This window comes from Eufriesea mexicana, unplaced genomic scaffold, assembly GCF_001483705.2.
Source record: "Eufriesea mexicana isolate 0111107269 unplaced genomic scaffold, ASM148370v2 scaffold1178, whole genome shotgun sequence".
Lineage (NCBI taxonomy): Eukaryota > Metazoa > Arthropoda > Insecta > Hymenoptera > Apidae > Eufriesea > Eufriesea mexicana.
This window is the reverse complement of record NW_016909311.1, coordinates 678,876-705,021: the sequence shown is the minus strand read 5'-3', so window position 1 is coordinate 705,021 and position 26,146 is coordinate 678,876. Positions and strand designations below refer to the sequence as shown.

The 26,146-nt window shown below is 32.2% G+C and overlaps 1 protein-coding gene across 1 annotated transcript in view; it reads right to left on the bottom strand.

The window, feature by feature from the left end:
• cnc (NFE2 like bZIP transcription factor cap-n-collar) overlaps nucleotides 1-26,146 on the bottom strand; it is a 257,189-nt gene that overhangs the window by 63,216 nt on the left and 167,827 nt on the right. Inside the window, exons 4-5 of the mRNA XM_017900412.1 lie at nucleotides 19,095-19,405; nucleotides 16,181-16,378 (exon numbers count right to left, since the gene is read on the bottom strand). Coding sequence (XP_017755901.1) covers nucleotides 16,181-16,378; nucleotides 19,095-19,405 — 509 coding nt within the window. The remainder of the gene's footprint in view (nucleotides 1-16,180; nucleotides 16,379-19,094; nucleotides 19,406-26,146) is intronic.

Here is a 26,146-nt window from a genome sequence, read left to right as displayed (position 1 = left end):
CAATTAGAATTTTAAAACAATATATATTTCTAATATTTCTAATTTTTATTTCATAGAAATTCAAAGAAAAAGATAATTTAACATATTTATTTACCAAATTCGCCATAATTAGTTAAACAAAACCCAAAAATTAATTTTGCAGTATTATTCTATATACAGCACCATCCAATGAGACCATCTCAATCGTTTCTGTTTCTAATAAATTAATTTTTTCTATCATAATTAATACAGTTAATTCAACAAAAATCGAGTATCATTATTTTCTCACATTTTTTCCAAAAAATAATTTTTTATCGGTTCTCCAATACCTAAAATAATAAAAGACAACCATGATAGTCACGTTACTTGGACCACTTTGTATAACGCGTTGTTCGAGGAATCGTTGCGATTACACGAAGACACTAATCCCAATATATTTACCGTGTTATAGGAATTCCCGTTGCAAGAACTCGCGTTACATGGGAGTCCATTTAATTCCGAGATATTCATGGGTTAACTTCGTTACTTCAATTGGAATTATGGTTTTTGACATTACGATCACCAATTTTTAATTCGTACCTAAATTATATATAGGTGTTGCATTTAAATCGACTCATTGTCAATTAATTTAAAATATCCTTGAGACTATTAACGAGACTAAAAAATGTTTTAGACAAAAATTAAACGGTTTCAATAGACACATAATCCGATATTTGATTTAACTTCATAAGTTCACTTAATTTATTTTAAACGAATGCAATAAGCGATATAGTTCGAGATTTTTTAAATAAAAGTTACCAAGTACCTTATCGCGAAGAATTGGTTCGGAAAATATTTTAATTTTACCAACGACGTCAGTGCCATTTCAAAACTCGTATTCACAGCTACCTTCTACAATATTGAAATGAAAATATCTCCAAAACTATGGTTTACAGAACTTAAGTGGCTTACTACGGTTGTGTACAGAATGGCGAACTACACGGATTAGTGATTTCGAAAAAATATATGGTTCTATTTAAAGAAACAAAGTTGACCTTCACATGTCCTCGAGGGAATACTCGCATAAGATTACGTGTCTCCTGAAACCATTCGAGATTTTTTAAAAACACTTTTTTACATCATCTATAATTTGGAAAAAGAAGTACCCTGATCAAAACAAATAAAGAAACGTGTATATAAAATTACGTTTTTATTTCAATGAAAATTAATATTTTTCCTTCCAAAAGCAACTGAATGCTTTCAGGAAGTGGAAATAAGAAAACGATAATACGATTAAACATTTTGATCAATTTAGTGGCCCAGTATCGATAGATCGATCGATGCAACCTGTTATTATCTATAAAAGAATATTAAACAACGTTTATTTATTAATATTTATTAATATTTTCGGAAATAATTAATTTTTATGATTTAAATTTCAAGATAGAGTATCAATATATATTTATATATATTTATTTATATATTGAATATCAAACGAAAAAACGTAAATATTGTACTGCAAATATGAATATTCGATAATCGACACGAAAATATTGCAATTTTTTATCACATCAACTGTAGCAATTTGTCATTCATCATTCGTTAAAATAAATAAACAAACGTGTATACAAAATTTCGTTTCTATTTCAATGAAAATTAATATTTTTCCTTCCAAAAGCAACTGAATGCTTTCAGCAACTGTAGAATAAGAAAACGATAATACGATCGAATATTTTGATCGATTTGGTGGCCCAGTATCGATAGATCGATCGATGCAACCTGTTATTATCTATAAAAGAATATTAAACTACGTTTATTTATTAATATTTATTAATATTTTCGAAAATAATTAATTTTTATCATTTAAATTTCAAGATAGAGTATCAATATATATTTATATATATTTATTTATATATATATTTGTGCAAAAGAATGGGATAATTTTGAATATCAAACGTAAGAACGTAAATACTGTACTGCAAATATGAACATTCGATATTCGATATTAAAACATTGCAATTTTATATCACGTCAACTGTAGCAATTTGTCATTTTGTACAAAAAGGTACAAAGTCGTATGTGGTAAAAAATGGTTAGTTTGCGAGACATTTCAGCGCATCGATGGCCGACGCAGAGTTGTAATTCATCACCTGTTCCACGAACGTTTTCCAAGAACGCGAATAGAATGAAATAGACCACAGGATTAATGGATTACCAATCTTCTAAAATTTTATTAAAAATTGCAACTTAGTAGCTGAACTCAAAGTTCGACTCGTTGACTGCGTAACACCGATCTGCATAGAACGTAATTATAAATCGTAATTTTATTCTATCGAATGCTAATTTTAATCCTCGTTATTAAGAAATCGATTCTTCCTTAATAGACGGTTTTTAATGCATCGATTCCTTTCATTCACTATTCCGTGCAAGAAGGTATTAAAACACTTCTGGCAAAAAATTATTAACTCGGAAGATATTTCAATAATTTTTTAAATGCAAAATTTAATTAATATTAAAAATAAACGAACGTCAAATTGTTTTTCTTTTTTTTTCTGTTAGAGAGAATTATATACTTTTAATTACTCGAGGTGAAAAACTGTTAGTACAAGACACGTGCTAATTTAAATATTAAATAGTAGTACGTATATTTCGAAACGTCAACACGAGTTGTGAATAATAAGATTAAGATATTATCTTCTAGCTTTATACTATTTTCCAGAGAATAACGAGCTGCAGCGAGTAATTTTTAAAAAAATTTACTCACTGTGCATTAACTGTCTTTAGAATCATTTTTTAATATCAACGGCTTCGAAGATATCCGAGTAAATTCAGTGGAATAGAACACACTGTATATTCAGCATTTAAAATTTAAATACTAATGCATTGCATTCGTTTCACTTACGAATAGTTCAATTATATAAACGAGGTTATAAAATCAACCAATTTTTACAATCTCAATATACATATGAAAGATTAAAGAATCGATGTTATTACATACCCCATGGGACCCAAAATGTGCGAAAAAGATAGTAATTAAATTAGATAATAATTAAAACAGTAATGCAAAAGAAAGAAATTAACATCTCTGCAAAAATTCAAAAAATTTTCCTTCAAAACATAGTCGAAGTAGGACGAATTTTCATTGATAATAATAATACCGATTTTAAATTAATTCTACAATTAAAGCACGATAATGCAAAAGATAGTAATTAACATCTTTGCAAAAATTCAAAAAATTTTTGTTCAAAACACACCGTCGAAGTAGGATGAGTTTTCATTAATAATAGTAATACCGATTTCAATTAACATCTTTGCAAAAATTCAAAAAATTTTCATTCAAAACATAATCGAAATAGGAAGAATTTTCATTGATAACAGTAATACTAAATTCAAATTAATTCTACGATAAAAGCACGATAATGCAAAAGATAGTAATTAACATCGTCTCAAAAATTCAAAAAGTTTTCCTTCAAAACATACTCGAAATAGGACGAATTTTCATTGATAATAGTAATACTAAATTCAAACTAATTCTACGATAAAAGCACGATAATGCAAAAGATAGTAATTAACATCTTTGCAAAAATTCAAAAAATTTTCGTTTAAAACACACCGTCGAAGTAGGATGAGTTTTCATTAATAATAATAATACCGATTTCAAACTATAAAATATAATGGAGTGTATACTATAGGCAGAAATGAGAAAAGAAGGTTAAATTTTGAGTGAACCCCGGTAGCATTGTAAGAGAAAAATAGTCGAAGAATCGAGTCCATTAATCGATCTTCATTCGTCGATATTTCCTTGGAAAATGCTGATCGTATGCAGGAAAGGTGATAGTTATTACTAATTGAAACGAGGCAGAGGCAAAGATCGGTGTAATAACACGTTAGTCGCATCGGTCCCGCGCGTAATTTACCTGTGGAAGAAGTTTAAACTACTTTTCAATCATCCTACATTCGATTCGTTCTAATTCGATATTTCCCTATTACGTCCGCGGCTTCGTTACATAATGATTTACCTTGAAGTACGATAACGCGTGTCTCGATATATACCTGAAAAAGACCTTCGTCCACAACCAGATTCCAACATTCTGAACTAGCTTGGTACTGTTGCTCGATGCTCTGCGAATGAGACTTAACGACAAACTGCTGCACGTCGTTCATGTGTGTCTGCTGCAGTCAACTGACATCCGTTCGTTCGACAACACCGGGACAATACCGAAACCTCGTGGATCCTCGTCTACCAAACGCGACTCCTCGACATCTCCTCAGAGGACCGTCAGACTAACGAGAGCAGACTCTAGCGCAGCGATAGCCATCGGTTCAGCCATCGCAACAGACAGATATCTCTCTTCCCGACTCCTTACATCTCGAACAGCTGCTCGTTGTGCGTTACCACCGCCGACACACAGCGTCAACCACCGCGATATACGACATAGAGGCTTTCTCAAAATCCAGGCATGGATACACCGGATCACGTTTGCACAGGCGCGCCGCACTCCTGCCAGAGACTTTTCTAACCTCAAACTTTTCCGACCGTGGCGAATCGAACGCGATTCGAAGATACCAATTCGACGAGAGACTATCTCGTAATCACGAAAGTCTAAACGCGTACCGAGTCACGCGGTCCAGTCTATATCTCGAGCAGGGTTCGATCAGTCGAGAGTTGCCTGTTCAGGCCAGAGCACCACACTTTTCCGTAGTCACTTTTCAGCGGAATGGCCGATTCGTCCGGGACCGGGAGTACGTAACGACTTAACGGGACGCAGTTTTTCGAGGATGGAAAAACGACAGGCTAATTTTCCACGAGGCTCACGTTTACCTCGAACCGCATGTCGTCCGCGAGTGTTAGCCGCGGCCGCGTTGCCAGGAATACAACGCGATCGCGATCGTGGCCGGCAAGGATCATGGTAGGGGTCTCGGAGTTCTCCGATTGGCGGCAGTTTTCAGGTGTATTCCTCCACGTGCACGCGAGCCCTGTGCACGTACGCATTGCGTCACGTTCGCGTCTCGCTGCTCCTCGTCGAGGTCTATCTCGGTAGGTCATTGTCACGATCGTCCTCCCGTCTAACGACATGACTTTTCTCGCCGGCTACTTGCCATGGACAGTAAACGTAAAAACGTCCACAGGCCCCGCTAGGGCCCTAGGGAAATGTTTATTTTGCCAGGGACCGCGGCTACAACAGGCCTTTCCTCTCTGTATGCAGCCCCGAGCTGTCTTGTGCTTCCAGGCGACAGACGTTCCTTGCATTAACAGATCCTATCTCGGACGCTACGCGCGTATTATGTGTGTCAGTAGGTTCGAAGAAATGTGGTAGAAGTTGGAAAATATAGTGCAACCTCAATTACCGAAACGACTATTTCTCTCTACAACCATCTCCGCGTTTCTCCTTTGTCAGACATTCGTGAGAGTTTCCTTCCTCCGGTTGCATTTTTTCCTTTTTCCTTTTTACGGGGAGTATATGGGTTTAGATGCTCGTTTTTGAGCTAGGTATCAATGTATCGTGGATGCACGGGGTTCGGTGTGATTTTAACGTGACGGATGTGAATGTTCGAAAATTTTGGTACATTTTAACGAATTTGGGGAATTTTTTAAATTTTGCAAGTGTAGGTAGAAATCTGTTATTAGAAATATTGCGAGATATTCGTGAGAGTTTCCTTCCTCCGATTGCATTTTTTCCTTTTTCCTTTTTACAGAGAGTATATGGTTTTAGATGCTCATTTTTGAACCGGGTATCAATGTATCGTGGATGCACGGGGTTCCTTGTGATTTTAACGTGACGGACGTGAATACTCGAAAATTTTGGTACATTTTAACGAATTTTGTAAATTTTGCAAGCGTAGATAGGAATCTGTTATTGGAAATATTGTGACATTCGTGAGAGTTTCCTTCCTCCGATTGCATTTTTTCCTCTTTCCTTTTTACAGGGAGTATATGGTTTTAGATGCTCGTTTTTTAACCAGGTATCAAAATATCGTGGGTGCAAGAGGTTCGTTGTGATTTTAACGTGACATTGTGATTTAACGCTCGAAAATTTTGGTACATTTTAACGAATTTGGCGAATTTTTTAAATTTTGGCGGCGTAGATAGGAATCTGTTACTGAAAATATTGTGAGACATTCGTGAGAGTTTTCGTAGATTTTATTTTCCTTTGGCTTTTGACGATCGTTTCGAATTCAAGTGTTAACGTATGGTCGATCCATGACGAGATATTTCTATTTTCTATGTATATTGGTAATGGTAGATAATAGTTAGAAATTTTTGATACTTGTCAATATTTCCAAAGTTTTCTCCCATGTCAATTTTCTAAATTCTATAAATGTCTATAGAATAGTCTATTATCAGAAATATTGTATGAAATTCGTGAGAGTTTTCGTGGATTTTATTTTCCTTTGGCTTTTGACGATCGTTTCGAATTCAAGTGTTAACTTATGGTCGATGCATGACGGGATATTTCTATTTTCTATGTATTGGTAATGGTAGATAATAGTTAGAAATTTTTGATAATTGTCAATATTTCCAAAGTTTTCTAAAATTGCTAGTTTTCTCCCATGTCAATTTTCTAAATTCTACAGATGTAGATAATAGTCTATTATCAGAAATATTGCACGAAATTCATGAGAGTTTTCGAGGATTTTATTTTCCTTTGGGAAGAAGTATGGCTTTTGACGATAGTTTCGAATTTAACTGTTAACGCATCGTGGATGCATGACGAGATATTTCTATTTTCTATGTATGAGTTAATATAATATTAACGCAGCAATGGTAGATAATGGTTAGAAATTTTTGGTAAATGTCAACTTTCCTGAAGTTTTCTAAAGTTGTCAGTTCTCTCAAATGTCAATTTTCTAAATTCTACAGATGTAGATATAATAATCTGTTATCAGAAATATCGCGCGAAATTCGTGAGAGTTTTCTTGGTTTAGATTCTTGAGAAGAGTATGCTTTCAAATAGATTAAAATATCGATACTTATTACATATTTCTATTTATTACGTGTCAAATATGACAACGCAATGATGAGGAACAATGGTCAGAGGTTTTTGAAAAATTGTAGCGTGAATTTTCTAAATTCTTTAAAAACAAGGATAGTTTATCTATTGTTAGAAACATCGTGAGACATTTGCGAAAATTTTTCTGCTTAGGGGATTTTACAACGATTCGAAATGGAATTTTTAGGGGATTTTACAGCGATTTGAAATTGAGGTAATAACACTTTGCACTCGAAAGGCGATTTTTAGGCAGTAAAACTCTATCCGCAAAATTCCGAAGATTTATAATCCGTATTGAGTTTAAAATAATGTAACGAGCGGGAAATACTGAAACAAAACAGCTCTACGCATAAAGTTATACCCGGCTTTATGGTAGAATACGTCACGTGTCGCAAATGTCACTGATTTTACGGTGGAAAAGCTTCGAGTTGCTACTTCCTTATAGCAAAAAAGTCTTCGAATGCAAAGTGTTAATACATTGCGAAGAGATGACGATATTTCTATTCTCTATGTATTAGTCATATACCGATATGACGTAGTAATAAAGACAGGCGTTACAAGATTTTTCGTAAATTGTAACGTGAATTTTCTAAATTATTTAAATATCGATAGTCCATCTGTTATTAGAATTATTGCGAGACATTTGTGAGAATTTTTCTGTTTGATCGAACTTTGTTTTATTCTTTTAGGTCCTTATAGTGACTTGAAATTTAGATATTAATATATCTCAAAGGAGCAACGAATGTTTCATATATCAGAAAATAATTATAGCGCGATAAGAAATGAAAATAGTCAAAAATTTTCTAATAAATTGTAACGTGAATTAACTTTCTACATTTTTTAAATATGGACGATTTATATGTTACTAAAAATATCGTAACATTCGTGATAGTTTTCTTAGTTTTAAAAAAGAAATTTAAACTAAGAAAACTATCACGAATGTTGCGATATTTTTAATAACATATAAATTGTTTTGAATGCTTTGGTAGATAGGGATAGGATGATGGAGTAAGGTAATATTGCTTTTACCGTGATTTAAAATTGTAATATTAATATATAATTTTATTTTCTATGTTTTAGTGAAGAATGATCATAATACAATAATAAGTAGCAACGATAAGAAATTCTTTGACGATTTCTAACATGAATTAATTTTCTAAATTCTTTAAATATGAACAGTTTTTAAGTTATTAAAAATATCGTAACATTCGCGGAAGCTTTTTTAGTTGATTAAAGTTTTCCATAATTTCCCTGAATGCTTTGGTTGATGGAGTAAGCTAATATTGCTTTTATCGTGATTTAAAATTGTAATATTAATATATAATTCTATTTTCTATGTGTTAACGAAGAATGATCATAATACAATAATAATTAGCAATAGTTAAAAATTCTTTAATAAATTGCAACTCGAATTAATTTTCCAAATTCTTTAAATAAGGACAATTTATATATTATTAAAAATATCGTAACATTTATGAAAGTTTTCTTGGTTGATTAAATTTTTTCTTAATTTCCCTGAATTCTTTGGTTGATGGAGTAAGCTAATATTGCTTTTACTGTGATTTAAAATTGTAATATTAATATATAATTCTATCTTCTATGTGTTAATGATGAATGTTCATAATACAATAATAAGTAGCAATAGTTAAAAACTCTCTGATAAATTGCAACGCGAATTAATTTTCTAAATTCTTTAAATAAGGACAATTTATATATTATTAAAAATATCGTAAAATTTATGAAAGTTTTCTTGGTTGATTAAATTTTTTCTTAATTTCCCTGAATGCTTTGGTTGCTGGTGTAAGCTAATAATGCTTTTACCGTGATTTAAAATTCTGATATTAACCCTTTGCACTCGAGAGATGAGCTTCAGTCACCATTTCATAAAATTTGGAAGATCGATATTAATTAATATATCAAATTTAATGCAATGTAAGTGTGCGAGGTAACGAAATCAAATAATTCTACAATTCCATTATTATACAATTCTTTATTTACTGTTCAAGAAAGTATCGTCAGCGTTTTAGTAAAGAATCTTTGAATTTCTACCCTTCTCTAGCCAAAAGTCGTCGAGTGCAAAGGGTTAATATGTAATTCTATTTTCTATGTGCTAGCGAAGAATGATCATAATAAAATAATAACTAGCAATAGTTAAAAATTCTCTGATAAATTGTAATGCGAATTAATTTTCTAAATAACCGATGCTTAGAAATTCTTTGACGATTTGTAACGTGAAATAATTTTCTAAAGTCTTTAAATATGGACAATTTATATATTATTAAAAATATCGTAACATTCGCGAAAGTTTTCTCAGTTAAAATTTCTTTTTTAATTCTCCTGAATGCTTTGGTTGATAGGGATAGGATGATGGAGTAAGGTAATATTGCTTTTACCGTGATTTAAAATTCTGATATTAATATATAATTCTATTTTCTATGTGTTAGCGAAGAATAATCATAATACAATAACGAGTAACAACGAAATTAGAAATTCTTTGACAATTTGCAAAGTGAATTAATTTTCTAAACCCTTTAAATATGAATAGTGACGAAGCACATAACAATATTGCAGTATTGCAGGACTATCTGTGGATAATTTAGTTATTACCAGAAATACCAACTGTTGATGAAAATATGCATATTAGCGAAGATGATTATGACTTTCGAAATTCGCGAAGTAGTATTAACGTTATGATACCTGTAAAGAAACGATATACGTTTGATTTGTGAGCTCCGTGGTATTTCACTTTATTTACTCGAATGTTTCAATGAGCATCATATTTTAAACTAGTGTCGGTGTCTAAATAAAAATTGGTAATTTATATTTATTATGAAAATCGACTGAAAATAAATATTCAACATCGCGAAAATTTTGAATTATTAAAAGACCATAAATAATATGAAAATTTTTAACGCAAAAATGCAATTGGTTATTAGTTGGTAATAAAATGTCTGATCCATGTATCGAGTCTTGCGCAATTGATTTGCACAATTTTCTGAATTGGGGACATGTGAAAATTACAAATATTTTCCAATTTCATTACTTTCTGATTTTTCTTCAATATTTAATATTTAAAAAATATCTGTACTAAAAAATTAATTTTGAAATATTATTTTTGGATACATTAAACAGGTTGAACAAACTGTGTAATAACATAATAGACCTTATACTTGTAACTTTACTAGAATTTTTGAAGAAAGTATAATAAACGAACGTATAATTTTTATTGATGCCAAAATTTTACAGCAGAAAATATAAATTTAAAAGACAAACCATTGCAAAAATTATTCATGACGATTAATTAGATGCTTTAGTTAAATTAAATATACGTCGAAGTACATGAAACATAAATTGATTAGGTTGCTTATCACCTATAGTCAGTACAAAATAACTAAAATTTAGAAAAATTAAATTATTTCTTTGCAGTGAATCGAAAGCACCAATCTCTAAATAAAATTGGCGACAACAGAATTATGGATATAACAGAATATTATATCAGCAAATATATACCATATAAATATACTATATAACAGAATATTATATCACCAATAAAATTGGTAACACTCGAATTGTCTTTTAGCTCTAACAAAATTTGATAATAAAATCGCGTTACAAAATACTTTCAAAGATTTTCTCACTTTTAGAGTAACTTTCTGCTCGAAGCATAAATTGCTTTATTTCATGGCGACCAAGATATATTAATCCTTTGCACTCGAGTCGCGCCTCTCAGTCACCATTTTAATTTGATAATAAAATCGCGTTACAAAATACTTTCAAAGATTTTCTCACTTTTAGAGTAACTTTTTGCTCGAAGCATAAATTGCTTTATTTCATGGCGACCAAGATATATTAACCCTTTGCACTCGAGTCGCGCCTCTCAGTTACCATTTAATCAAATTCCAAAGATCGATATTAATTGATATATCAAATTTAAAATTACCCAACGATGCGTGGAATGTGAAAGTAAAATAATTCTACGTCTTAATTTGCATATGATTTCTTACTTACCGTTTTAAAAATATCGTTGACTTTATGGCAGAAAGTCTTCGAATTACTATTTTTCTGTAATGAAACGATCACCGAGTGCAAAGGGTTAAATCCACGAACTCCCAAAAATTTCTTACTCCCAAAAATTCTGACTCACAAGAAATTTATTTCTCGGTCATCTGACATGAAAACGAAATTATTAAAAATTGTATACAATCAAAATTTTATTTTTTTTCATACGATGAGAGTATAAAGAAAAATCATATAAACAATATCAACAAAATTATTAATTGCCAAGAAAATATAAATTTGTCTTAAAAAAGCAAGCTACACAAAAATGAATTTATTATATAACTAAACAAAGGAAGACAAATGCTTGAAATAAAAATGGATTCCACGTGTACTATACTTTGTTCTGTGATACGATAAAAGGTAAGCAAAGAGACAATGTTATTTCCGTATATTTATCCGCATTTCAAACGTTATTCGCGACATTATTCGTTTCGTGTACTCGATGCTTCCAAACATGGCGCAGCGATTCAGACAATTCGAATGAAAACGAAAAGCTTGCGTTGAAAAGTTACATCTACACGTAGCTATGCAATTCCCCATGTGACTGGCTAGCTCTTGTTCCTCGGACATCAAGTGTAATTTATCGAAAACTGGTTCCAGACGCGCATAAGCCATTGCGGAATTAAGTCACCTAAAATGCATCAAATGACGAAGCTGGCTATCTATATGGAAATCCTCGAAATCGCGTGGTGGTGCAAATATGGAGCTTTCTCGATGGGTATCGAAGCCATCGTTCGTTCGATTTGCACAGATCAGCGCTTAGGCGAGTCGTAAAGTTCTCTGCAGCATGAAATTCGTTGGGAAAAAATCGCACGTGTCAACAAGTCGATCTCTGTTACGTTGTTGCATAAGCTATTTAATTTATTTTAGCAGCACTGGCATATTGTAAACCGGATTTGCTATCTTAAATCTATTGTAACTGAGCTACTACTCCTAGGAACAAATTCCGCAATTGCATTATCCACGTATCTAGTAGCCCTAAGCTGGGCTAAAACCTAGCCTATGCTAAACAATGTTATTTACGGCATTGCGTCAGTGGTGGAATTTTTATTTAAAATATCTTTAAATAAATATCTTTACACGGGGAACGAAAAAGGAGCGGAAAAGTGTACTTAACGTTGAGATTTTACTTGGTGCTTGGTATTGATTTATAAATTAGGTAATTGATGGAAATCTTGTTTTGCTAAGTATTAATATTTCGTAATATCAGGTTTTCAAATTGTTTAATATTAATGTAACGCTTGTAATATCAAATTTTTCATTAATTTAATAACAACGTAACGTTTGAAATGTCTAATTTTTGAATTTATTTGATGTTAACGTAACGTTTGTAATATCTAATTTTTGAATTTATTAAATATTAAATATTAATGTAACGTTTGTAATATCTAATTTTTGAATTTATTAAATATTAAATATTAATGTAACGTTTGTAATATCTAATTTTTGAATTTATTTAATTTTTGTAATTTTCATTAATTCATAATAACGTAACGTTTGTAATATTTAATTTTTTAATTTATTTAATATTAACGTAACGTTTGTAATATCCAATTTTTTATTAATTTAATATTAACGTAACGTTTGTGGTATCCATTTTTTCATTAATTTAATATTAACATAACGTTTGTAGTATTCAATTTTTTAATTTATTTGATGTTAACGTAACATTCGTAATATCCAATTTTTGAATTTATTTAATATTAACGTAACGTTTGTGGTATCCAATTTTCCATTAATTTAATATTAACGTAACGTTTGTAATGTCTAATTTTTTAATTTATTTGATGTTAACGTAACGTTTGTAATACCTAATTTTTGAATTTATTTAATATTAACGAAACGTATGTAATACCTAATTTTTGAATTTATTTAATATTAACGAATCGTATGTAATATTAAGTTTTAAATTAAAAAATAATTTACAGAATAATAATAAAATAATACAAAATATGAAAAATAACACTGGTTATTACGATTTCACTCGATGATGATTTACATATAGAGTAGTTGATGGAAAGTGTTGTTTTATTGTTTTACTGATTACTCATATTTTGTAATATTAATTTTTTAATTTATCAAATATCAATGTAACATTTTTCATATATTGAGTTTGAAATTAAAAGTAACATACGGTGAGTAATAATAATGGATACAATATAAAATGCGAAAAAATATACCGAGTATTAAGGTTTATTTGATATTAATTTAGTAATAATATAATATTAAAAATATTGAGTTTAAAGTTAAAAAGTAACGTATGAAGAATGTTAATAATATAAATTTGCGGATATTAACGTAATTCCTGATGAAAATGCACTGGAGCTGTATCTACTTTATAATCTTATAGCGAAATTAAAGTCCTGTTAGTCGATGGAATCTATTTATAAGAAGGGGAAATTTAAGTATGAAATTTAAAGCGTAATAAGAGATTTTATAAGTATAATGTTATATTAAGCACATACACGTATGCATTGCTTACGTATGATTATGCTCGACTGTAATTATAACCGAAACATATTTTTCTCAACAATTTACACACAGATATATTTAAACAATCGTATACAACAAATAAAAAAGTTTCGTATTTTTGTTACCTAGAAATTATACTTAAGCACAATATAATACGATATAATATAATTGTCTTACCTTTGATAATATTCATATTAAAATATTCATAGTAAAAGTCGAATAAGTCACGAGTTAATTAAATTACCCGTTACTAGACTATGAAACTCACATTAATAATTAATAATTAAATTATAAAAGAGCAGAGAATTCAATGAAACTGTTTTTGTCTCGCATATAATATGGTTTTATCTATTCCAATCCTTTTATTGTCGTATTCTAATTAATTCTCTGTACATTTGCATATCGCTCGTACGAATAGTATGCTGGTTCATACTTTCCTTGAGATAATATTAGATTCATGTATGTAAAATATTGCAAATCAAGATAGAATGCACTAAATAACGCAAAAATATATGACATTTATATTGATATATAAAATCTACTAGCTTATCCGTCTTTAATATTTAATTTTACGTCGTCCATTACGAAAATATCAAAAAATTTTAATCGTAAAATATTTCGAATCAACGTAAAATGTACTAAGTGACATTAAAAGCACTCAACACGCGTACAAATTAGTCTTCGATTATAATAACAACTATAGTTTTCAATCAGAATAAAAATAATCCCGTTTTAGAAAATAACAATTTCGAATATTAAAATTTAAAAATTTTCAAAATTCCTCATTCACTCGAACGATCGACTAATTCCAAATTTTATACTGTTATCAACGTTAACCAGCTGCATAGAAGCTCCACCTAGAAATAATTTCTTTACGATGTCACATTTTCATCGGGAAACGATAAAAAAGAAAGAAAAGGTATTTTATCACAGTCTTCGATTAAAATAAAAATAATCCCGTTTGAGAAAATAACGATTTCGAATATTAAAATTTAAAAATTTTCAAAATTCCTCGTTCACTCGAACTAATTTCGACTAATTTCAAATTTCATACTATCAACGTTAACGAGCTGCATAAAAGCTCCGTGTGTCGTCTTATTATTCACGGAAAAATGGCGCTACCTAGAAATAACTTCTTTACGATGTCACATTCTCATCGGGAAACGATAAAAACAAAGAAAAGGAATTTTATCACAGACATTGATCTATTGGGTTGGCAACAAAGTAATTTCGGTTTGCATCGGTAAATAATGTTATGCTTGTTTAGTTATTCTTTTGTCAATGTTAGAATTTTTTTCTTTTCAGATGTGGTAGTCGATACCTTTAGATTGCTATTTCGTGAAATTCCGCGTAATTTCGTTTACAACTGTCAGTTCACGGTCAGTCTTAACATGGAGTGCAAAAATAAGCATTTTCGACACATTTTACTTTTTTATTTTCATAAAGGCAAGAATGCGGCTGAGGCTCGCAAAGAGATACGAGAAGTTTATGGTGTCGATTGTTTAACAGAACGCACGTGTCAGAATTAGTTTAAAAAATTTCGTTCTGAAGATTTTTCACTGAAAGATACCCACAACGTTCTGGTCGACCTTCTGAGATTTACGCACTTGGTTAAGTTTTCTGCAGATAAGGACCAGAAATTCCATGAGCGCGGGATCATGAAGTTACCAGAAAGGTGGCAAAAGGTCATCGAATGGAATGGAAGATATTTGACCGATTAAAGTTCATTTACCGTATAGAAAAAATTGAGTTTTATTTCACACTAAGAAACCGAAAGAACTTTCTTGCCAACCCAATATATCATTCGAACCAGAGAAATCCGACTAAATACACGCGTAAAAATTCCGTATTCGTTATGTAACGAGTAAATATTTAGGGTGCATCGAGAACGAGGCGAAAGAGTGGTGACGAGGTGTAATTTCCACGCACGTACCCGGAGACGTTGTTCTCGCGGTGCTGCTGCATGCTCCATTTGTAGATCGTAAACGCTAAACATTCAGCTATAACATCTCTATGTGCTTTTACCAGCCGTGTCTTATCTTCCTGCAATTTGTTTTTTACTTCGTATATCACCCGTATACCGTTCGCGATATCGCGCAAACTCCGTGTATCTGGCTGGACAAAAAGCGCGGAAAGGTCCGGAATAGGTAGTGAAAATCTTGAAACGACTCTTAAGGATGAACGTAACGCGAGGAGCAGGAAAATACGCGGATATTAACTACCTGGAAAGTTAATCAGCGACCCAAAGTCTGGTCCAGTTTCAGCTGGAACACACGTCTCAAACATGGCTGAAACATGGCTGGAGCATGGCTGTAATATGCTGCGACGTCGATAGGTGATTGGTAGGAAAAAGTATGCTGGTCCAGGAGTTACGTTATATTACGACACGCGATATACGTTAATTACAGCATAGCAAACGCGAGGTCTCGATGGCACGGTTGCAAGAACGTTATGCATATTTATATTGGTAATTTAAACATACCGAGGCAAATCAAGGTGAGCTTATTTAATACATGCATGCATCGCGCATCAGGAGCGCTGGTACGAGTCGGATTTCCTTATGAACTAGCTCGCTTAATATTCGATCAAGAGGTCATGAAAATACCAGTTTTTTCGCGCTCGTCGCACAGACCGATCCAGCAACGACGTCGAGCACGATAACGATAGCTCGAAGACAATAAAATGAAGGCCGTGCGTACCTGGAAGGAACGATGGTGAGGATGATGGGGATGATGAAACTGCGGTGTGTGAATCATGTCGCCGGTCTCAGGATCCTCGCACTTGGATGACTTCGTGACCTCGACGCTGCTCGAGCTGGTAATAGCCGTCTCGTCCTTTGCACTCGTCGATTCTCCGATCCTATCTTTTTCCTTCTTCTTCACTTCCGGCTTCGTTTCCTGTGTGCACAGCTTCGGTATTACAGTGCCGATATCGCGCCTTTCGGACGGGTGAAATGGACGAAAGGGAACCGAGAGCCCGCCATTTTCTCATTTCCAGTTTCCAGCGTTAATTCGTTTCGCTGCATTAATTATAGCTTCGTCCTAATTATTCGATTAGCCGCGTCAAGGGGCAGTTTGAAATAGATGAGACGTTATATTATCGCGATTCAATCTCGGAGCACCTTCTTGCTTCAGGAATATAGGACACTCGGTGATAAATTGGAATTTTAAGCGTAAGAATGACTGTACGAGTTTGTTTTATATATACAGGTAACCCTCCTATAACACGGTAGATAGGTTCCCAGAAAATACCGTGTTGTATGAAACCCAGAATAAGTACGAAAAGGGGGGTTACGTTTCGAAAATTTACTAAAAACAAATTTTTCGTTAACTCTACATGAACAACTTAATTTTTATTAAAAATATAAACGTATGTACAACACAAAGCAAAACAAAAATATTATTTTAAGTTAACGAAACTTCAATTTAATAAATTTCTTCCTCGTCAAAGGTTTTTGCGTAATATCTAATTTGTTAGAGCGAAACCGTGTTATAGGATGCCGTGTTGTAGGAGGGTTCCCGCAATTTATGAATCGTGTTATAGTGAAACCGTGTTATAGGAGGGTTATCTGTATATCTGTTTTAATCCTCGTGTCATAGATGCGACGATAAAAATTGGAAGAACAAAATGGAAGCGTTGGAGGATTGACGTAAATTTGACCGAAATTGCGTCATTTTATGTCCACAACTTGGGATTTTTAAAGCTACGATAATAAATTTGTATAAATAACGAAATTGGAAAAGGGACACCGAGGGGTAATGAAATTTTCGAATTTCTGAGAATTTGGAACATTCGCGGTCGTTTTATTGAAATTATACCGTCACCACGGTTGAAAATGATTAAAAATCGTATGAAAAACGAGGTATAATCAAAATTGTGACAAAATTATGTCCGCAACTCGAGTTTCCAAACAGTGGCAAAAGAAATTTCGAATTTCTCGTAAATTTCTCGATCTGTGTATTTCCGTGAAATATATTTCTACACAACACTGAGTGATAAAGGAATTTTGGGAAATTGTAATTTTCAGGTATAAGAATGATTATCCGAGTTCGTTTTATACATAGCTGTATTAATCCTCGTGTCATGGATGCGACGATAAAAATTAGAAGAACAAAATGGAAGCGTTGGAGGATTGACGTAAATTTGACCGAAATTGCGTCATCTTATGTCCACAATTCGAGATTTTTAAAGCTACGATAATAAATTTGTATAAATAACGAAATTGAAAAAGGGGCACCAAGGTATAATGAAATTTCCCCGATAGAAAATAATTAAAAATCGTATAAAAGACGAAATATAATCGAAATTGTGACGAAATTATGTTTGCAACTCGAGTTTCCAAACAGTGTCAAAAGAAATTTCGAATTTCTCGTAAATTTCTCGATCTTTATATTTCTATGAACCACATTTCTATACTTTTATATTTTCCTATCTCTGTAAGCTATATTTTTATAAATTATTTTCGTATATTTCCATATTTCCTCATTTCAAAATTTCTATAAACTGTATCTTCGTATTTCCATATCTACATTTATATATTCCTATCTTTTCCTTTTCCTGCAAACTATATTTCCGTGTATCGGTATTTCGACAAACCGAATATATTCCGAAATGTCTAGAAACAACAAAATCAAAAACTAAGATTAACAGCGAATAGAATACAAGACTATACTTCACTCTTCCAAAAGCAAAATACTCGATATCCAAATTTATTTTCTCGCTCGAAAATAATTTCTAATAAATATTCTAGGATCAATAAAATCAAAAAATAAGATCGACAGCGAATAGAATACAAGACTATACTTCACTCTTCGAAAAACAAAATACTCGATATCCAAATTTATTTTCTCGCTCGAAAATAATTTCTAATAAATATTCTAGGAACAATAAAATCAAAAAATAAGATCGACAGCGAATAGAATACAAGACTATACTTCACTCTTCGAAAAGCAAAATACTCGATATCCAAATTTATTTTCTCGCTCGAAAATAATTTCTAATAAATATTCTAGAAACAATAAAATCAAAAAATAAGATCGACAGCGAATAGAATACAAGACTATACTTCACTCTTCGAAAAGCAAAATACTCGATATCCAAATTTATTTTCTCGCTCGAAAATAATTTCTAATAAATATTCTAGAAACAATAAAATCAAAAAATAAGATCGACAGCGAATAGAATACAAGACTATACTTCACTCTTCGAAAAGCAAAATACTCGATATCCAAATTTATTTTCTCGCTCGAAAATAATTTCTAATAAATATTCTAGAAACAATAAAATCAAAAAATAAGATCGACAGCGAATAGAATACAAGACTATACTTCACTCTTCCAAAAACAAAATAATCGATATCCAAATTTATTTTCTCGCTCGAAAATAATTTCTAATAAATATTCTAGGAACAATAAAATCAAAAAATAAGATGGACAGCGAATAGAATACAAGACTATACTTCACTCTTCGAAAAGCAAAATACTCGATATACAAATTTATTTTCTCGCTCAAAAATTTCTAATAAATATTTATACCGTAATTGCGATTATTTGAGAAATTCGCGAAAAGGAGATAAAAATTCGGCAAATTATTTACAGACGATATGCAACAAACCTCTGGTTGCGCCTCATCGAGGCCAACGAGTTGTAGCGCCTCCTCGAGATTGAATCCGTCGGGAAGACCCAAGGTGTCGTTATTGAGAAGACCTTCGACGTTAGCGCTTCCTAAGAGGCCACTTCCGAGTAGGTCCGTAGGAAAATCATTCTCGAGCTCTAAAGTATCGGTTAATCCCAAAGAATCATCGGTTAATCCTGCCAAAGGGTGATTGTCTAAATCCAACGACGCGTCTCTGAGGAGCTGCTCGTCTTCCTCGGCCCTGGTGCTTCCTCTTTCACCCTGATGACCCGAATTGTGGATGTATTCACCTGTAACACACACACGTCCGATTCTTATTCCACTCCGTCTTTTCTCCAAGAAACCGAATCACGAATCGGAAAATGAAAAAGTTAAAAATAAAAACGGAATTACTCGTGTCTCGACCTATCTAATAGCGACTTTTGTTGTCTGACTCACGGAAGGAACGCACACGCGAGCAAATTATCGGCTGATGAAACATAAGTAAGCGTAAACAGAATCGCGTGCCCGAGTACGAGTCTTAACGATAGTTTAAAAGTATTTAATTGTTCCTAAGATTGCATACCACGGGATGGATCGCGTTCCACGAGTATTCCGCGTCGATCACTGTAATTCGTTTACTATTGTTCGATTCGGTAGCATAAGCGAAAAACGAGAACGGAGACAGGTTTTCGAGGGAAAATGATAAATAATAAAGATTAGGAGAGGTTAAAACATATACTCTGTGCGTGGAACACGACGCCATGGTCGTCCCCATGGATCTCGTGTCACCGTTCGCAACCACGATCAAACTGCTTAGCGATTTTTCACAACGCGTAAGGTCATGTCTGGCAGAAGATCGTCTTCTTCCTGTTTGCACCGTATCCCGGGGAATATTTATCACGCAAAGTGCACGAAATCACACGCGAGGACGCGAATTTATTCGATCGTTTCCGTCCCAGGAAAGGTGTTCCGATCGATCAGGCGGTTGGAAGATTTGCCAAGTTTCTATGAAAAGTGTCTAACGACGCGTTATGCTCGGCCGGAGACGCGGCGTTGGTGCACGTTGAAAAAAGATTATAAATAAAAGCCGTTCTAGGATGATTCGAGCAAACCGGATTCACTGTGACTCGACTAAAACCGTTCGTCTGGAGGCGCAGCACTCGAAAACTGACTGTAGCCGACGGACAGGTAAAATTTCGGAGGAGGGACAGGAAAGGAAAAAACGTAACTAATTGAGGGACAAAGGGGTGTTGTTGAAGATCCACCTGCTGGTTTGAACAACCCCCGAACGTTCCCGCCCCACGGCCAATCGCGCGTCCCCGTTTCTACCCTACTTCATCCCTTACGCACGCTCCGAACGCGACCCGGCTCCTGCTCGCCTTGCCGTCGCGACGCGTCCATCTCCAAACGCGCCACGCAACATCCGCTATATGTACCACCTTTCCTATTTCAATTTTTCCAGCTTTCGTTTGTAAGGAAAATTAAGAGACTCGGGGAATTTTAATATCGACGCGCCGATTTGGGACGAAAAATTTTCTACGCTTCGAAAATTTGCGAAAAAGGAATAAAGATTCTTTGTATCGTTTATCTACGGTCAGTGCAATTTTCCTTTTTTAATTTTTTGATATTTAGTTGTTAAAGAGAATTAACAAATTTGGGGAATTTTAATATCGGCGTGTCGATTGGGACGAAAAATTTTCGAAGCTTTGAAAATTTGTGAAAAAGGAATAAAGATTCCTTGTATCGTTTATCTACGGTCAATGCAATTTCCCTTTTTTAATTTTTTGATATTTAGTTGTTAAAGAGAATTAACAAATTTGGGGAATTTTAATATCGGAGTGTCGATTGGGACGAAAAATTTTCGAAGCTTTGAAAATTTGTGAAAAAGGAATAAAGATTCTTTTTATAGTTTATCTACGATCAGTGCAATTTTTCTTTTTTAACTTTTTGATATTCAGGTGTTAAGGAGAATTAAGAGATTTGGGAAATTTTAATATCGAAGTATCGATTGGGACGAAAAATTTTCGAAATTTGGAAAAATTGTGAGAAAGGAATAGAAATTCTTTATATAGTTTATCTACGATCAGTGCAATTTTTCTTTCCTTTTTTAATTTTTTGATATTTAGTTGTTAAAGAGAATTAACAAATTTGGGGAATTTTAATATCGGAGTGTCGATTGGGACGAAAAATTTTCGAAGCTTTGAAAATTTGTGAAAAAGGAATAAAGATTCTTTTTATCGTTTATCTACGATCAGTGCAATTTTTCTTCTTCAACTTTTTGATATCTAGTTGTTAAAGAAAATTAAGAGTCTCGTGGCGTTTTAATATCGACGTGTCAATTAGGGCGAACAAATTTTCCAAGTTTTGAAAATCTGTGAAAAAGCAGTAAAGATTCTTTGTATCATTTATCTAGGACGGATGTGACTTTTCTACTTCAACTTTTCGATATTTAGTTATTAAGGGGAATTTTAATATCGGCATGACGATTGGGACGAAAAATTTTTAAAATTTTTAAATTTTGTGAAAAAGGAATAAAGATTCTTTATATCGTTTATCCACGATTGGTGAGACTTTTCGTCTTCGATTTTTTTCTATATATTCAGTTACTAAGTAGAATTAAGAAATTTAAGAAATTTTAATATCGTTATATCGTCGCATCGACTAGAACGAAGTATTTCGTAAATTTCAAAAATCTGCGAAAAGGGAATGGAGATTCTTTATATTATTCACTTACGATGGATGCGACTTTTCTTCTCCAAATTTTTCTATATTTAGTTGTTAAGAAGAATTAAGAGATTTGGGGAATTTTAATATCAATGTATTGATTGGGACGTAAAAATTTTCCAAATTTGGAAAATCTGTGAAAGAGCAATAAAGATTCTTTATATTATTTATCTACAATGGGTACATCTTCTTTTTATTAATTTTTTCTACATATGTTTGATAAGCAGAATTAAGTGATTCATTGAATTTTAGAATCGTCGTATTGGTTGAAAAGAAAAGGTAATTTTAAAGAATAATATTATAATTTTTGAAGAATATTTACGGAAAAAGATGGAGACTCTTCGTACTATTTATCTGCGACGTGTAAATATTTTTATAAATCTTTTCAATTTACTTATTCAGAAGATTTAAGAGATACGTTGAAGTTTAGTACCATTGTATCGACTGAAACAGAAATGTAATTTGCGAAAAAGAAATAGAAGCAGCCCGCACAATTTATCTGCAACGCGTAAATCTCTTTCCATTAATCTCTCCGATTCTTAAAAATAATTAAAAGTTTCGTTAAATTTTGATATCATCGTATCTATTGCAGTAGAAAAATTAATCTCGCGTGTGATTTTGTAATTTTCGCAGAAAATCTGTGAAGAAGATGTACTTACAAACACTGTCTAGCATTTACCACGTGTAAATACTTCCCTATTAATCTTTTCCAGTTAAGTATAAAAAAGAATAAACAATATTTTTACATTTTAGTATCGATTAAACTAGAAAAACAAATCTCATGAGTGATATACTAATTTAAAAAATTTACAATAAACGAAATTGCTCTCTAAAACTGGCAACACGTCATCTACGATACGTAAACGTTTTCCTATAGATTTTTTCGATTTAATTATTAAACAAAATTAAAGAAAGATTTATTACATATTTTAATATCGACGTATTACTTAAAATAGAAAAGAATATGCTAAGAGTTATTTCACGATTTTTCTCCAAGATTTATAGATTTATTTATAAAAGATTTAAAGATTTATTTATAAAAGATTTAAAGATTTATTTATAAAAGAAATTGTCCTCTATGACGGATTAAGTATCATCTATGATACAATGCATACAATGCATGCAATGCATACGACGTTTTGTATCAGTCAATTCGATTTAGTTATCAAGACGAATTAAAAATTATTTTAAATTTAACATCGCGTCGATTTGAATAGGAAAGTAAATCTCGAGGATGATTTCATGCCTCCTGTATGTAAACGGAATAATTTTCCAAGATGCGTAACGCATCGCTTATGACGCGTACATCTTTTCCTGGTAATCTCTTCTATTGTATTTACTCATTAGAAGGATTAAAAGTTTCGATCAATTTTAGCATCCTTGTATCGATTAAAATAGAAAAGCCGATCTCGAGAGCGATTTCATGACTTTCGAAGATGAACTGGAAAAGAAATAGAAACTTTCCACTGTATTTACGATGTATAAATCTTTCTCTATTAATCTCTTTGACTTATTTACCAAGAGCTGAAAACGTGATTAAATTTCAATCTCGCGGTTTTCAATTAATTTTAATAAAATTTTTAAATAAATTTCGAAAATAATTTCTATCGATTAATACCGAATCTAGCATGACCGACCAAACTTTTCAAGAACATTTTTAAACTTTTCGTTTCAAATTTTGTATTTAATATTATCGTTTTTGTCAAGCGACTTTATGATTTTTCTTATACCGATCATTTCATTGGCTATGGAAAATTTAATATGAAATTCTGGCACTGTGATTGAATTATGCGACACTGTGCATTGTAAAATTATTCAATGTCAATTGACTGTTATATGCCTATTTTATTCGCATTAAAATTACACGAAATTTTACAATTTATACGAATTTTGCGCATATTAACTCTTTGGGGCAGGCTGGGATTAAAAGTGTCCCACCTTTTTGATGCACCGTATTGCATGGTGGGACATTTTTAGTCCCACCTGGAAATATTGCAATAGCTGCATGCGCATAGGTTTATATTTCGTCTTATTTACGTAAAGCAGTTGGTAATACCTTCGACAAATATTATAAACGTATTCGCTCGTGTTGGCAACGTTCAACATGCCAGTACAGGTGCATCGATTGTTGCAAGCGGAAGGTTTATCGCGACAATCTTTTTTCCTGGTTTTATGTGAAAAATCGTGAAAGTAAGTTAATTTTTATAAAAATTAGTTCTATACCAATTTTGTTTCATTTAAAACGCAATAAAATTTCTATGCAACATGGGTCTATTTCATTATCTGAAATCCTGTGCCGCAAAGAGTTAAGATACGATAAATACAATTATTTGAATTATGTGATTTAACACGGAAAATTCGCAATGAGTTGAACTCACAATTGCGGTATAAGGGGTTGAAACGGAAAACCAAATTTCGAAAGTGGTTTCAAGTTTATTTATCGAAGATCTGTAAAAGGAACGACAGCTAAATGCGAGGCACCGTATATGACGCGTACAACTTGCTAATAATCGCTTTCGTTTAATTTCCAGCAGAAATTAAAAGCACTGTTACAGTCTTCGTTGCATTTCAATCTCGTCGAAATTAAACGGAGAAGCAAACTTCGAAACTAATTTCATAATTCTCGTCTACAATTTGTGAAAAGAATAGAAGCTCTCTGAGACGCGTAACGCGTCAACTGCGATGTGTACAACTTTTAATATTAATTTCAGCAATTTAGTTACCAATTTTATTAAAGGTTTCTTCAAATTGAAATAGCGTCGAATTATCTAAATCGCAAAAGCAAATTTCGAAACTAATTTTAGGATTTTTGTCGAAGATTTGTGGAAAGAATAGAGGGTCTCTGAGACGCGTCATGCACCATCTACGATATGTACAGCTTTTGCTACTATATTTATTTATTTAGTTATTAATTTTATTAAACTTTACATTTAAATATTGTTCAATTATTTAAGACATAAAAGCAAGTTTCAAAACTAATTTTATGATTTTTGTCGAAGATTTGTGGAAAGAATAGAGGGCCTCTGAGACGCGTCATGCACCATCTACGATGTGTACAGCTTTTGCTACTGTATTTATGCATTTAGTTACCAATTTTATTAAAATTTAAGTATCGTCCAATTGTCTAAAACATGGAAGTAAATTTCGAAATTAATTTTACGATTTCTGGTGAAAATTTGTGAAAAGCATAGAGGATCTTTGAGACGTGTCATGCGCTATCTATGATGTGTCGAAATTTTGCTATTATATTTATTCATTTAGTTACCAATTTTATTAAAAGCTTCTGCAAATTTAAATGTCGTCGAATTATCTAAAACGTGGAAGTAAATTTCGAAACTAATTTTACGATTTCTGGTGAAGATTTGTGAAAAGCATAGAGGATCTCTGAGACGCGTCATGCGCTATCTATGATGTTTGTAACCTTTGCTATTATATTTATTCATTTAGTTAACAATTTTATTAAAAACTTCTGCAAATTTAAATATCGTCGTATTATCTAAAACATGGAAGTAAATCTCGAAACTAATTTTACGATTATTGTCAAAGATTTGTGGAAAGAATAAGAGGGTCTCTGAGATGAATAATGTGCCATTTACGTGTTCAACTTCTGTTACTAATTTTATCAACTTAGTTACTAAATTTATTAAAAGTTTCTTTATATTTAAATATCGTTGAATCTTTAATACAGAAAAACAAATTTCGAATTTAATTTTATGATTCTTATCAAAGATCTGTGAAAAGAATGGAGGATCTCTGAAACGAATAATGCGCCATTTACGATATGTTAAATTTTTGCTACTAATTTGATCAACTTAATTACTAAATTTATTAAAACCTTCTTCAAATTTAAATATCGTCGAATTATCTAAAACATGGAAGTAAATTTCGAAACCAATTTTACGATTTCTGGTGAAAATTTGTGGAAAGAATAGAGGGTCTCTGAGACGCGTCATGCGCAATCTATGATGTGTAAAAATTCTGCTATCATATTTGTGCATTTAGTTCTCAATTTTATTAAAAGCTTCTGCAAATTTAAATTTCGTCGAATTATCTAAAACGTGGAAGTAAATTTCTAAACTAATTATATGATTCTTGTCAAAGATTTGTGGAAAGAATAAGAGAGACCCCTGAGATAGATCATCTCATATAATACGCCATTTGCAACGTGTAAAACATTCGCAACTGCTCTCACCAACTCAGTGATCACCAAAATTGAAAAACCATATTAATTAAAAACTTCGTTTAACTTAAACACTGATGCTTATCTATTAAACCGTAAAATGAAATTTTAGAAGCCATTTCGTGGCTCTCATCGAGAATCCATT